Genomic DNA, 15,726 nt, shown 5'->3' with positions numbered 1-15,726 from the left:
TCTGTTGTATCCAGTTATGTTTCAATAACAGGAAACCCACTTCCAAAAAGACAAGACGCAGAGTAAAACTTTTTTATTTCACAGTACATGGTCAGAAATTGGTCAGAAACAGACATTTAAATAATTGAGAATAAAGTGCAATAATCAAGCTCAGCCCCACCACAGAGACAGTTTGAAGGCTCTCTCATACAACTCCCTCTCAGTCATTGTATAGCGGCCACAATGTATAACTACAACAGGGAAATATCCCAGCAATATGGAACAAACCCATTTATTCACAAGGTCTTCCAGCATAATTCCTGTGGAAACTCTGCTGGAAATGACAGCAGCATTGGGGAATTTCACTGCATGATGTTTCAGTTACTTGGCCGCTGGTCTCATGGATGCCAATATCTCTGGACTGTATTCTAACTAAGAGCCATTTTTAACAAGTCCCACCACTCCTACCCTCAACACTACACACCAGTACAACAGGCAGACACTGCAACTGTCACTCCCATTTAATAAAACAATTCAAACTCATATACAAGCCCAACTCCAGCTCAGAAATGAGAAACTCACAAACTTGCTGGAAAGTTGCAGTATCTTTATAAAGTACACACTGAATTATAACAAGTTAAATAGCAATAACTAGCTAAGGACATTAAACCTTTATAAATAATCAATAATTTAAAATTATCCACAAAGATTGATCTTCTCATAAGTGAGAAGTACAATAGACAGGCAGTGTTCCAGTATAACTTAGCAAGATGTGACTCAATCCTGTCTCTTTCGAGCCCCCCACTTTTGGCTAATATTGTCCTGAATACCTGAAAGCACAGCCTCTCAGTGGGAAGCACCAGAAATATCCCACTCCCTCAGTCTAATGTCCACTTCTCGCAAGAAGGTTCACCATGAGCACTGGCAGGACATTACAAACCACACAGCAAGGAATGTCAATTGCAACTACCCTCAGTCAATATTCACACATGCCAGAGGGGTCAGCTACGGGCTGTCTGCAGTTTTGCTGAAATTCAGAGGCACTACAAACAAAACTAGCAGCCAGTGAATAAACAGAATATAAAATTCAAGAGGTAATGAGGAGTTCATATAAAACCGAAGGCTCAAGTTAAACAAATATTCACAATATGGAGCTTCACTTTACAGGAAAGGTATGAATGTTTCAAAAAATGGACAGCACTGTGCATCAGAAGTGGATATCAGGATATTAGTTCTTTAGAAATTTCAATACAAAGTCTACAAAATTGGGATCTCTTGTTTGATCCTGAGGTCACAGAATAATAGGAGAAAGTATTAACATTTCAAAAGGACAGGCAGAGTTTACAAGTTTGTTCCAATAACAGATTTTACCTCACTCTAGTGCCTCTAAGATAATCAGGTTAGAAGTCAGCAGAAACAGAGTCCTGCTGAGTTCTGGTATTCACTCCCAGGGGCTAGAACCCACACTCTCACCTACAAACGGTCAACATCAGACAGGAGGGTGGGGGGGGTTGAAGGGAAAGGGAGGTGACAGGAGATGGGGAGTATGAATCACAAGCGTACTGCATGTGGGGTGAGGGGTTCCCTGACGACTGGGCAGAGGGTAGCCATCCAGCCTGATCCTGCTGTGGATGAATTGTCCCAATTGGCTCAAACACTTCAAGGGTACTTCCAATTATATTTTAACTGTAAATCAGACCCTTTTGAGGGAGGGTCATTTGACCTAAAATGTTAACCCTGATTTCTCTCCACATATGCTGCCAGACCTACTGAGCTTTTCAAGCAATTTCTATTTTTGTTTGTGATTTACAGTATCAGGTTCTTTGGGTTTTGTATTTTAACCGTTAGGAGAGTTTCTGCCTTCACTGCCCCGTGAAGCAGTGAGTTCCTGACACGCACCTCTGCTGAAAATATTTCCCCTTGAATCTCCCTACCCCCAAACCTACGGTCATTGATTCTGGATGTTAGAACCACTTCCTCACGTACAGAAGCAATACGAACAGACTGAAGCTGAATGCCTCAGTCCATACTGTACATAAATAATGTGCTGTCCGCACAGTTACTGAATATTAAAACCTTTTTCCACTGATTGAGCTGAAAGACCTCTTCCCCATGCTTACTCCTGCATCGTGAGACTTTATGATTTTGCAAACCACACCACCTTCCCTACCGCCCCCACCATCCCACAAAGTTAACCCGCTCATCCCGTTTCTACAGAGTACCAATACAGCATAGCCATAAACTGTTGAACACTGCTTGGAACCCAGTCATTTTCAATTTCAAATCACACAAGGTAAACTCTTTTACATTAACTCGCTACGAGTGTGTCCAATGGCCATCACCAAGCTTCCCAGGGAAATTAATCCACATGTTGCTCAAACCACATCAGATATGGATGCTTGCTCATATCCTGACTGGAAGCTAACTTCATAAATCTCATTACAAATCTATATTAACCAGTGGAATCCTCAGTTAGTTCTTGCCAAAGCTGGGCCTGTGGTGGGTGTGGTACAGTAGCAGCAGTCTGTATACAGGCAGTGTCTTTGAAACAAGTCCCAGGTGCTTTGCTTAAAGAACTAAAACAGGTGCAACAGCAGGAAAATCTCCCGGAGTTTCTAAATGTCAGCAATCCCACCTCACAGAAGAGATACCTAACTTGCTCTGGGAGTTCAATATAGATCAAACTTGTATTTGATTGGAAAAGCCAGATTATGTCTTATCAGGCTGCCCCAGATCACATATTAGATTCAGCAAGGATTCACCTCTCTCTACATTAGCACCTCATATAAACAAAACATTTCGATATACAATTTCAGGTACCACAATGAATTTCAGAATTGGGAGCGGGTACAATTAATCCAGGAAGAGGCAGAATAAAATCCACCCTCTCTGTGGTATGGATCCTGGCCTCATACTCAGAAAGACTAGAGCAAATTATCCAGCACAGGTTAAAGGATGAATTATTCATTTGGTGTCGCTATCTCAGTAGGTAGGGTCAGACGCTTGATTGCAACTCTCTGCAGGAAACTCTCACAACTCTTCCTTCATCACTCCCACTGATCTCCCAATGTTTAAAGCCCCCTCCAGATTAGAGTCAGACTCGAAACATAACTTCAGCCTCTCCTGTTCATAGCGAGGAAGCTACAGGTTACAAACAAAGCAGTCCCTGAACAAAACCTTTTTATTTACTCTTTCAGAGGATGTGGGCATCACTGGCAAAGCCAGCATCTGCTGCTTCTCCCGAACTGCCTCAGTATTTGAGTGGCTTGCTGGGCCATTTCAGAAGGCAGTGGGGAGTTAACCACCTTGCTGGGGCCTGGAGCCCCATGCAGGCCAGACCAGGTGACGATAGCAGATTTCCTTCCCTGAAGGGACGTTAATGAACCAGGCATTAGACGATTATGACTCAATCAATGATAGTGTCACGGTCATCGTCATTGAGATTAGCTTTCAATTACAGACTTATTTATATTTAAACCCCCAACTATCATGGCGGATTTGAACCATGATTCAGATCATTAGCCTGTGCATCTGGTTGTCTAGCTCAGTGACAATGCCACTACACCAACCCTCCCCATGCAAGCTAATATTGCACAACTGCCCCCAGTGGAAGAGTTGGCTGGGGAGGGTGGGAGAGAGTAATGACCCATTTTTGATGATTGCCTTCTCAATCCCTGATTTAAGAGAGCTGGAAAGAGCAGTACTTATTTAAAAATGTGCTTTAGATAGCAGCAGTACAATGGCAGCTCTGACCTGAATCCCATCAATGCTGTAATATAAAAGATATTCCAGACAGTGCAAGGCTCCCAGCAACTGTGACCAGAATCTGTTCAAGTCATGTATGCTCCAATTGCAACTGCTGCCCTCAATATTAAAAAAAACCAAATCCACCAAATTGGGACGATTTAGTCAGTAATGGAATTAATCAGAGCTCCAAACATAACCCACAGAGTCATAGAGATGTACAGCACAGAAACAGACCCTGATTAAGACAAATGTACAAAAACACCAGATTTAAAAGAGAGCTGGCAGCTGCTGTCCAATTGAACAATCAGCTGTATATTGAGCAAAGAGGGAACCCACCCTGGAGCTCACCCCTCTTTGCAGTGCATAGATAAAACAGATATCCACGTTGAGAAAGCTTCGTCAGTTTGCTAACCCAGGCGTACAGATCCCAGTCCCTTTTATTGTTCTGCTGTCTCACCCTGGAGCATTCCAGACTGTTTTTCCTCATCAGCTGCTCTCCTGTCCTGGAGCTTGGCATATGAAACAGCATCGCCCCTTTGGAAATAGAGGGAGCAGCATTAGCAAATGTCCAAAACAAGTACTCCAAATCCAGCTTAACACACAACTGAGGGATTGAGATACATGCAGCACTCAGCTGGCTACTCATAGTTTATGAAGATCACAGTTTCAATGGTTTATTCATTCAATTGGTATAAGAAATGTTACACTTGTTGAGGCAACTCCTTCCTTGATCTTTGTTGTTTTCACCAATCAGGCTGTTCAGCCCATTTTGTCTGTGCTAGCTCTTTGAGAGCCACTCAATTAACTGTACTCTGCCCTACTCTTTCCATATAGCTCTGCAAATCTCTCTTTTCCAGTATTTCTGCAATTCCCTTTGGAAAGTTCTGATTGAATCTGCGTCCATCATTCTTTCAGATAGCACATCCCAGATCACAACATCAAAAACATTCAAAACTGCCCAACCACATCATCTCTGGGTTTTTAGTCAATTATTATAAATCAGTGTCTCTCCAGTTATCAATCTTTCCGCCCAGAAACAATTTCTCATTTACTCCAGAAAGCCCTTATTAATCCTGGACATGTCTGTTAAATCTTCCCTTAATCCTCGCTGTAACATGTACAGCTACCTCAGTTTATGCATATCCAGTAATGAAAAACCCTTCCATCTCTGGAACTATTTACATAATCCTGAAATTCCAATATCCTGAAATGGCAGTGGGCAGAATTGTGACTCAATCCTCCAGCTGGGAAGAGAGAGTTTTAAAGGTTTAATACAACTTATACCAGAGGAATGTCAATGAGGGCCCCAAGCAAATTAACAACAAGTAAAGAACGATTTGCATTATAATGTTACAGTACAGAAAAATGAGTCACTCTCTGACACCATACCTGGGTGGCCCAGCCAAAGCAAAAAGCAGATTATTTAAAGCTGAAAGGTATTGTAACCAACTCTATCCTGTCCTACCTCAGAACATAAACACAGGCAGAAGCTTGTAAATCAAAGCGAAACAACATTTTGATGAAGGGAGTACTGACAGCACTACAACCAATGAGTTGTAAAACTGAGCTAAACAGACTTTGAGTTTTTATTATTCATTCCCGGGTAGGATTGTGTGATTGGCGAAGTGGTGTTTATTGCCCATCAACTGCTCGAGGTGGGGATGGTGAGCTGCTTTCTTGACCCACCACAGTCCACAACCTGCAGGATCTACCTTTAAATCTGTTTGCTGTGATCTGCTTTTAATAGAGTAGTACAAACTACGACACTGAAAAATATATCTAATGCTGCACAGTCCCAGGTGAAAACAAGACCATTTCTCCAAAGAAATACTGAGAGTGATGGATAGTCACAGAATAAAAACAAACTGCAGAAAAATTAATCCTAGGCACTGAAGGCACTGCAGTCTCTGGCATAAACAAATGGAAATTACACAATTATCTCCTCTGTTCCGGGTTCCTCCTTTTCCTACTCCCCACTCAAGGTAGCATTTTTGTTTAAACTCTGAATCCATGCAGTTTCCACGTGACCATATCGATACCTAACCCTGACCTGAGGCTTCCTCCCTCAGGTTTTGCGGCAGATTTTCAGCACGTGTAAACCACAGCCAGTTAAGGATTACACATTCTGTGACAACCAACACTGCCAAATTGTCCAACTTTAAAAGCACCAAATAATAAATTGTTCACTACTGACATATCGTGAAAACTCACTTTTTACCAAGTGATGCGAGTCCATAAAGTACTCCTGATGCAAAAGCAATAGCATTCCCAAATAATGTAGTGATTGAAAATTTCAGGAATATTGGGAAGATTGCCATCCTGTGGAGAAAACAGATATCTCAGATATTATGTGCACCTGTCACAAGAAAGTTATAACAAATTGGCAAAGTTATTTGAGAGGCATGTGATTATCGGTCAGTCAACGTTGGAGCAGCATTAAACCTCATATCTCCCACCCAAAATCAGGGGCATTCCAGCTCTGTTACATCACAGACTGAACACTCACTGTGACCAATGTGTGCCAGACAGACTCCATGCTTACCCGCAGTAAAAGACTGCTTTCTGCCAATATCGGAGTTTATCAGCCCTCGCTGACACAGCATTCGCAAACTCAATAAACTGGCAGCAAAACGGAGCTTCACAGAGGAAGAGGACAAATGCATTCAGTCTGCATATGAAAATTAAAAAGAGCGATTAAAGGTTGGAGAACACACTGTAACAGGCCACCAAAACAGGTTGCTTTAGATCACAACTCAATATTAGACTTAGTGGGGAGAATACAAACCCTACAGGAAATTAAATATCTCAGAGATGTTTAAGGGAAAATTAGAAGTAGAGGTGTTGGTGAAGTGGCAATGCCCTGGTGAGCTGAACTCAAATCCCAGAACAGCTGGTGGTGTCATTTGAATTCAATAAAGTCTGGAATTAAAAGCTGAGGCAAAATTAGAGGGCTCTTGTGGTCGAGTCTTTCTCTGTCAGGTCTCACATGCTGAAGGTGCAGCTAGATGTTGAGCTGGGAATCAGGTCACTGAGTGCAATTTCCCACTCTGTCACACTCACAGCAGATCCTTGTTGGAACAGCTGCCAGTTTCACTGAAACCGAGGGATAAAGAGAAGCTCCCTGTCAGTATCCAGGACAATGTCCCATTGCTGTATTATCCAGGCATTAACCTCACTGCTCAACAACTAAACCAGGCAAACTCTGGGAAAGGATACAAGATCAAACTGCTGTTCAAACTGATCCTTCAAATCTTTAGAAAGATGGATAAGAAAAGATCTATTTTAAATGAGTTTCAGTCAGGACATAGTGGCTCAGGATTAAAGCTTGGCACTGTGGGAAGAGGTGGAAAGGACTTGAGCAGGATGCAGTTGATAAAGTGGGTGGACTAAGCTACTCGGACCAATAGCTGTAGTGAGAAAAAAACAATTACAGTGACACTGGAGGAGAGTTTTGAGGAAGTTCAGGAATTGACTGAATCAATTACCCTTAAGTTTCCGTTCATGCTCAGCAGTCAATTGGATTCAGCCAGTGGGCTAGTCTAAAATGATTTTTAATTGAAATGAGGTTGGCATTGGAAAGCTGACAGAATCAAACATTGGAAACTGGAGAACTTGACAAAGTGTTTTCGAGAATCACAGGACAGCTTCTACTCAATTACTTACATCATCCAGACCCCGGCTGCAATGTTGAGGGGATCGAAGGTTACACAGTTCCAAAGGCCAGCGACTGCACATGCTGCAAAACCACACAGAGAAAGATTACTTCAAAACTGGCAACAGTGATACACTAGACATCTCAACATACCCATCAGTCCAGGCAATGTTCCTTTCTGCCTCCTTGGAATCTACTTTCAGCACTTTCACTTTTTTAAAAAATTCATTCACAGGACATGGGTGCCACTGGCTGGGCCAGCATTTATTGTCCATCCCTAACGACAGTTAAGAGTCAACCACACTGGTGGGTCTGGCATCAAATGTAGTTGATACTAGGTAAGAACAGCAGAGATCCCTCCCTAAAAGACATCAGTGAACCTGATAAATTTTCCAAACAATTGACAACACTTTCGTGGTCACGGTTAGATGCTTTCTGCATTGGTCTCCCCCACTCCTTTCACTTCCAGGCCTAGGATATAGAGTTTCAGTTTGAACAATACTCAATCTGAGATCGAGTCGTAATACCTCCGTCTCATTATGGATTCTGCATTAATGTTTCTAGTTTTTGAATAATTCACTACACCTAGTGAGTGAGGTAGAAGACACAGAAATTGCTCTCTACACTCCAAATTAAGCTGCATCCTCTAACATTGCCCAGAAAAATTCAACTAAAACAATGGATCAACATTTACAACTTAGGAAAAGGTAATTCAGCCCATCTGCTGGACTTTCTGCACCACACAAACCTCCTCACACCCTGTCACTCTATCCTTCGATTCCTTTCCCTCTAAGGCAACCCTTTAAACATATTGTTAATAAACAATCCACTATTTGCTGCTGCAGCAAGGTGCACTTCCTCACTACTCTCCGTCTGTGCTGGGAATTCAGGGCAATACTGGGCACTCAACAGATATTTTCCAACCAGCCTGCTCAGAGATGCTATTGCTCACTTCTGAAACAGGTGGGACTTTAACCTAAGTCTCCTAGCTCAGAAATCATCATTACCTGTGTACACAATATCTTTTATTAAAACACTCCGCATCTTTAATCTGCATTAAGTCACAAAATTGGAGAAAATTAGGAAGGGAGGGAAGCTTATTTTGACTAAGGTATTATAACACGTCTCATCTTACTGCATCTGCCTTTAGATCAGATTAACCTGCTGAATTATACAAACAACCCTTGTTAAAAATGTACAACCTGCTGGAAGCAGATTATCCCACATATCGAGTATCAGAAACTTGGATAGTCGGCACAGAGCAATGACTTCCATAGCACCCATCCCACAAACCACTACCTTATCAAACTGCTGTTCTTTCAATTAGCACAATATTCTGGTGTAGATGGGTATAATGAACACTTCTGCTATTACATCTTATGGTCTAATGCCTCATCCTCCTGCAGCAAATTAAACAATTCTACCCTATAACATCTCAGTATAACTGGAACCTGCATTTGACTGGGGTTCCTATGAGTACAGAGCCCAGAGTGGTACCTACCCATCGACTCTCCCATCTTTTCTGATTTCTGCAGGATTAAAGCAAAAGAGCAGGAAACAGTGAAAACCATTGTGAAAGGGCATTTCAGAACAGAGTGGAGTGCTAAACCCCTGATCTAGGATCTCACTCTGATTGATAGCACCAAACTATTAGTAGAAGCAGCTCGGGGACATGCTGAAAGTCAGGTGAAGTACGACAGATCATGTCAGAGCAACTCACTTACACTTCCTCAGTGATGTCTAAAATTTGGAAATACTCTTAGGTGGTTACACCCTGGAGGAGGAGAAAGTGAGGACTGAAGATGCTGGAGATCAGAGCTGAAAATGTGTTGCTGGAAAAGCGCAGCAGGTCAGGCAGCATCCAAGGAGCAGGAGAATCAACGTTTTGGGCATAAGCTGAAGAAGGGCTTATGCCTGAAACGTTGAATCTCCTGCTCCTTGGATGCTGCCTGACCTGCTGCGCTTTTCCAGCAACACATTTTCAGCTCTACACCCTGGAGGAGACTATTCCACTCATCATTTGGGTGCTAGTTCTTGGCTGGAACAACCTAATGTAATTCCACTATTCAGTCTCTCCCCAACATAAATCTTGGGATATCTGGTTAGCAGCATGTGGGCAGGAGACAAGAGCCATCAGGATCAGATCACTCACGTCCCACCTTCAGCATCCTGGACAATAACCCTGCTCACCATTAAAGGCACAGACATTTAAACACAGGACAGCAGATGCTCAGGCCCGTCCCTGAGCTGGGATATATCTCAGCTCCCATCCATTCCCCCAGCCTCTCCCCTCCCTCCCTCCCTCCCTAATCCAATCTCAATGCGGTTTGCTGAGGGAGACACTCGCTGAGGTTCAGGGCCGCTCACAGTCAAGAGCTGCTGCTGCTGGGCTCTCACCCGCGCCCCTGTACCCACCCCCCGAGCCCCCTCCCCCCGTACCCACCCCCACACACCCCCCTCCCCCCGTACCCACCCCCACACACACACCCCCCTCCCCCCGTACCCACCCCCACACACACACCCCCTCCCCCCGTACCCACCCCCACACACACACCCCCTCCCCGTACCCACCCCCACACACACACACCCCCTCCCCGTACCCACCCCCACACACACACACCCCCTCCCCGTACCCACCCCCACACACACACACCCCCTCCCCGTACCCACCCCCACACACACACCCCCCTCCCCCCGTACCCACCCCCACACCCCCCTCCCCCCGTACCCACCCCCACACACACACCCCCCTCCCCCCGTACCCACCCCCACACACACACCCCCCTCCCCCCGTACCCACCCCCACACACACACCCCCCTCCCCCCGTACCCACCCCCACACACACACCCCCCTCCCCCCGTACCCACCCCCACACACACCCCCCTCCCCCCGTACCCACCCCCACACACACACCCCCCTCCCCCCGTACCCACCCCCACACACACACCCCCCTCCCCCCGTACCCACCCCCACACACACACCCCCCTCCCCCCGTACCCACCCCCACACACACACCCCCCTCCCCCCGTACCCACCCCCCACACACACACCCCCCTCCCCCCGTACCCACCCCCCCACACACCCCCCCCTCCCCCCGTACCCACCCCCACACACACACCCCCCTCCCCCCGTACCCACCCCCCCACACACACCCCCCTCCCCCCGTACCCACCCCCACACACACACACCCCTCCCCCCGTACCCACCCCCCCACACACACACCCCTCCCCCCGTACCCACCCCCACACACACACCCCCCTCCCCCCGTACCCACCCCCACACACACACCCCCTCCCCCCGTACCCACCCCCACACACCGCGTCCGTGACACACCCCAGCCCCAGCCTGACTCTGTTAGACTGGGGGGGGGGGGGCGGGGGGAGATCCGGGCTGGGGAAGAGGGTGGGGGTAGGAGGGGGGCGTGGACCTCGGGGGGGGGCGGGGGGGAAAGGGGGAGGAGGGGGGAGAGGGGGAGCCAGGGGAGGGGGGGTGCTGGGGGGAGGGGGGGGCTGGGGCTGGGGCTGGGGCTGGGGCTGGGGCTGGGCCTCGGTCGTCCCCCCCCGCCCCCCGGGGCTCGGTAATAACGCCGGTCCCCTCCCCCTCGGGCCCCGAGCACTCACACACTCCGCCGATCACCCCCGCGATCCGGCACAGCCAGCGGTACCACCAGGTCATGGGCTCCCCGGTACTGGAGCCGGGAGCGGGCCGGGGCCCGGGCTCCTCGGGCCCGGGCTCCGCGCCCCCGCTCTCCCCGCTCCCGCTCTCCCCGCTCAGCATCGTCACCGAGAGCCCAGTCCCGAAACGCGCCTGCGCGCGCCGCGACCTCAATGGGCGGAAACCACTGTGGACCCACGTGGCACGGCGCGGCCCTCAATGGGCGGGGCCAGCCTGAAGCCGGTGTCGCATGCGCAGTGCACTGGACAGTGCCACGTCTCAGTGTGCCGGAAGTAAGGAGACCACAATGGGTTTTAATTTAGAAATACCAGAACACAATCTAACAGCGCTAACATACTTGTATAATAGGAAAATTGTTTTTTAAAATGTATTAGAGTCCTTTGAAGTCGCTATCGGAAGTTAACGCGTAGATGTAGCAGGTTTGGATTTCCAAAAAGCATTTGAGACGATACCCAATAAAAACGTTGATGTGGAGTTTCTGGGATGGACAAAGTTAAAACTCACACAACCCCAGGTTATAGTCCAACAGGTTTAATTAGAGGCACATAGTGTGCGTGTCTGTAAGGGTGTCTGTGTGTATATAGGAGTGTCTGTGTATGTGTGTGTGTGTGTGTACGTGTGTCCCTGTGTATGTGAGAGTGTGTGTGTGTGTGTGTGTGTGTGTAGTGCAATGGTGATCACCTGTAATGTGACATGAACCCAAGGTCCCGGTTGAGGCCCTCCCTATGGGTACTGAACTTAGCTATCAGCCTCTGCTCGGCCACTTTCCTCTGCTGCCTGTCCTGAAGTCCGCCTTGGAGGATGGTCACCCGAAGGTCCGAGGCTGAATGTCCTGGACCACTGAAGTGTTCCCCAACTGGGAGGGAACCCTCCTGTCTGTTGATTGTTGTGTGGTGCCCATTCATCCGTTGTTGTAGCCTTTGCTCGGTTTCCCTAATGTACCATGCCTCCGGACATCCCTGCCTGCAACGTATAAGATAGACAACGTTGGCTGAGTCACATGAATACCTGCCATGTACAAGGTGGGAGGTGTCCCCACATGTAGTGGTGGTATCTATGTCCACATTCTGACATGTCTTGCAGCGCCTACCGTGACAGGGTTGTATGGAGTTGTCCTGAGAGCCGGGCAGCTTGCTACAAACAATGATCTGTTTGAGTTTGGTGAGGTGTAACCGACAGGGTACCCTTCGTTGTCCAGTATTTCCCAGGACTTGAAAAATTACACCATGTTCTTCGTGACCTGCAACACATTATCAATGAGGATAAGCACCTCACCAAGACCTTCCCCACACCTCCACTACTTGCCTTTAAACAACTGCCAAACCTCAAACAGATCGTTGTTCGTAGCAAGCTGCCCAGCTCTCAGGACAACTCCATACAACCCTGTCATGATAGGTACTGCAAGACGTGTCAGAGTGTGGACATAGATACCAACATTACACGTGGGGACACATCCCACCTTGTACATGGCAGGTACTCATGTGACTCAGCAAACGTTGTCTATCTTATACGTTGCAGGCAAGGATGCCCAGAGGCATGGTACATTGGAGAAACCGAGCAAAGGCTACGGCAACGAATGAATGGGCACCGCACAACAATCAACAGACAGGAGGGTTCCCTCCCAGTTGGGGAACACTTCAGTGGTGAAAATGTGCTGCTGGTTAAAGCACAGCAGGTTAGGCAGCATCCAAGGAACAGGAAATTCGACGTTTCGGGCCAGAGGGCTCTGATCTCCAGCATCTGCAGACCTCACTTTTTACTCGAACACTTCAGTGGTCCAGGACATTCAGCCTCGGACCTTCGGGTGACCATCCTCCAAGGTGGACTTCGGGACAGGCAGCAGCGAAAAGTGGCTGAGTAGAGGCTGATAGCTAAGTTCGGTACCCATAGGGAGGGCCTCAACTGGGACCTTGGGTTCACGTCACATTACAGGTGATCACCATTGCACTACGCACACACACAGACACTCCTACACACACACAGCTATACACACATACACATGGACACACATATACACAGACGCGCACACAGACACCCACACACACCCTTACAGACACACACACTCACACATGCACCCCCTCACAGACACTCTACACTCACTATACACACACACATATACTTTATCACAGTCACAACCTCCAACCCAGACAGACAGACACGCACACAGACAGACAAAGACCCATATCACATATATTTTGTGGGGTGAATTTGTACTTGCAGAGTTACATTGTACTTTGCTCAAAAACTGCATGAATTCATGTAAAACTCTGAGCTCAAAAATTGCATAAAACTCTGTTATCTCACTTTTTTAGATTAGAATTAATCTAAACACCATGGCATAGACAGAGAACACAGGGGGCTAACACCTTCAACACATTGTCTAGCTATCACCCATTGTTAACAGCTAACCTGAGAATGCAACTTTTTTAAAACAAAGGTTTTGTGATTTACACATGAAAGAAGTGAAACTATCTTGGTATTCTAACAGATGAAAGACTCAACAGACAATCAATTTTTCAATGTATAATTTCAGTTACATCACACTGTAAATTTTTGCTATAAATTCTGTGTGTTAGGATTGAGCCCTCCACTACCACCTGATGAAGGACCGACGCTCTGAAAGCTAGTGTGCTTCCAATTAAACCTGTTGGACTATAACCTGGTGTTTTGTGATTTTTAACTTTGTATAAAAACTTCACAGTGTTAGGGGAGTGATAGAACACAGACTGAGGACTGCTTATCTAAACAAAACAGAAGGCTCTGGATAAATGGATAATGTCTGTCTCTGTCACATGATGATGCCCCCCCACTCCCCCCCATTAAGGTTCCATGCTACTTGCAGTTGATAGGACGCTTAACTGTGTCCAACCCATTTCCTGCTCTTTTGCTATCCCCATAATAATGATACGGTCCTTCTTGTCCATTCTAACCACCAACCTCCTCATCCAAAGGACTGTAAGCCATCATTCCATTAACTCCGGCAGGATTCCACCACCAGATACATGTTCCCCTCCCTCCCTTGTCAGCATCCTGCAGGGACCTTACCCTGTGGGAGACTCTGGCCCACTTCTTTTTCAACACCTCCCCACACTCTCAGGGCACCTGCCCATTTACTTTCTCTCTACTTATCATCCAAGGTTAACTTACTGCCGGTCCCTGATATTCATGTGATGTGTTGCATCTACCACTAATCGATTGTGAGACATTACTCTGCTCCACTCCATCAATTCAGATGGGGTTCTACATGCACGAATATGCTCATGAGTTTGGGAAAGATACATCAGCCTAAGGATCTCCTCTGTTGAGCTGGCACAGTGGGTGGCACCTCTTTTCAACTCTGAACGGCCATCTGACTCAGGCTGGGTTGGCTCAAAGATGGCAGAGTTCGAGAGACACCCACAAGTGGCAGTGTGTGAACTCGGTGGGATGTGGGGACCTAAGTCACTGTCCCACCACTCAGTGTAGATGTAATACTGTACCACGAGACCTGATGTTCCTCAACACTGTCTACATACACCTTTACTCAAATTTGAAATTTTTAACATGAACAATTTATAGGTAGCATAAATATAATATAGTCAGTATTAAATCAACAGGAAATTCAGAAGAAACCTCTAAACAAAGAGCATTGAGAAAGTGGAATGTTGTGAGCATTTAAGTTTTTAAAGTTTTAATTGAGACCAGCCCACCCCTACTATAGCCACAGGATTAACAGTCTTAACTCAGGGAGAGAAAGTTCTGGATTTCCTTGGGTGAGGACATTCTTTTGACATCAGCCCTGAAAGCCTGGCTTGAATTTGAATAATCTTCCCTTTCACCCCAGAACCTCCGCTTCCTTCAATTGACCCTATCAAATCCTAAATCATCTTTAACAGCTCAATTAGATTATCCCTTAATCCCCTTTTAAATTATCATTCCCAGGTCGTCAGAAATGAAACACAATGCCTCTTTGCTGCTCTTCTGTGTAAACAAGGAGGGTCTTGCTTGGAGCTTGAATTGGGACAAATACCATTTTCTAATTATTCTCTGGTTCATCACAATTGATGCAGTGGTTCTGAACAATTGGAAACCTTGGGCAGTCGAAAGCACAGACTGAAACAGATAGTCTCTAGTTATAGCTCGAACATTTCAGTGTCCATTCGACTACCTTCGAGTTACTGAAGCCTGCGATTAGGTTCTACACAACGGGAGCTTGCAGCTTAACATCACGGCAAGTTTGGTTTCTTTTGGGAGGTAAGTACAGCAAAGATTGTCTTGGCTTTGGAGAAGGTTGATCAAGTGCCACCAGGTGGTGAGAACCAGAGAATGACCATGTGGAAATGAGGAAGCAGCAGGGTGATCCAGGGGGAGAGAGATTCTGCCTCAATGTCTCAGCCACAGTTCAGCCTCCGGGTAGTACCGAGGGTCAGGGAGGGCAGAGCTCTGAACAAAGCCCGGAATCCGAAATCACCATGAAATTCAATCTCAACGGAGTTTCCCTGTGATTGCCACTGGAACAGGCTGTTACCACGGTATGCCGAATACCTCTGTGTGGTGACATCTTTTAGCTAAGAACAAAAAGACTTTAACAGTCAATGACTGAGCAACACTGTAATGACAGGAGCATGACTGAATCCATACAGGCTGAAGATTAAAGTCAGTAGTTGTTAACATTTGAAATAACTGTAATCAC

The 15,726-nt window shown here is 46.6% G+C and overlaps 2 protein-coding genes across 3 annotated transcripts in view; both read right to left on the bottom strand.

The window, feature by feature from the left end:
• Positions 1–58: 58 nt before the first annotated feature.
• cacfd1 (calcium channel flower domain containing 1) lies at positions 59–11,166 on the bottom strand. Of its 2 annotated transcripts, XM_060841641.1 has the most exons (5): positions 11,000–11,166; positions 7,390–7,462; positions 6,269–6,394; positions 5,938–6,045; positions 59–4,260 (listed from the first exon to the last, which is right to left on the bottom strand). In XM_060841641.1, exons 1-5 carry the CDS (start codon positions 11,154–11,156, stop codon positions 4,164–4,166), a joined length of 561 nt encoding a protein of 186 aa, XP_060697624.1. In that variant the 5' UTR covers positions 11,157–11,166; the 3' UTR covers positions 59–4,163. The 2 variants fall into 2 exon arrangements, with proteins under 2 accessions (XP_060697624.1, XP_060697626.1); XM_060841643.1 differs by lacking the exon at positions 6,269–6,394.
• Positions 11,167–15,424: 4,258 nt separating this feature from the next.
• Positions 15,425–15,726, bottom strand: part of adamts13 (ADAM metallopeptidase with thrombospondin type 1 motif, 13) — a 60,065-nt gene continuing 59,763 nt past the window's right edge. The window contains exon 32 of the mRNA XM_060841234.1: positions 15,425–15,601. Within this exon, the coding sequence (XP_060697217.1) occupies positions 15,425–15,601 (177 nt within the window). The remainder of the gene's footprint in view (positions 15,602–15,726) is intronic.

The sequence above is a fragment of the Hemiscyllium ocellatum genome, chromosome 21 (genome assembly GCF_020745735.1).
Source record: "Hemiscyllium ocellatum isolate sHemOce1 chromosome 21, sHemOce1.pat.X.cur, whole genome shotgun sequence".
Lineage (NCBI taxonomy): Eukaryota > Metazoa > Chordata > Chondrichthyes > Orectolobiformes > Hemiscylliidae > Hemiscyllium > Hemiscyllium ocellatum.
This window is presented reverse-complemented; position numbering and strand designations above follow the sequence as displayed.

What these genes read in the sequence shown, in the direction of transcription:
- cacfd1 (XM_060841641.1), bottom strand. Translation starts at nt 11,156, where the DNA reads ATGCTGAGCGGGGAGAGCGGGAGCGGGGAGAGCGGGGGCGCGGAGCCC. An exon ending in GCAGCCGGGGTCTGGATGAT is followed by an intron (nt 6,395 to 7,389) that starts GTAAGTAATTGA and finishes TTTCATATGCAG; the next exon opens with ACTGAATGCATTTGTCCTCT. An exon ending in CTCGCATCACTTGGTAAAAA is followed by an intron (nt 4,261 to 5,937) that starts GTGAGTTTTCAC and finishes CTATTTCCAAAG; the next exon opens with GGGCGATGCTGTTTCATATG.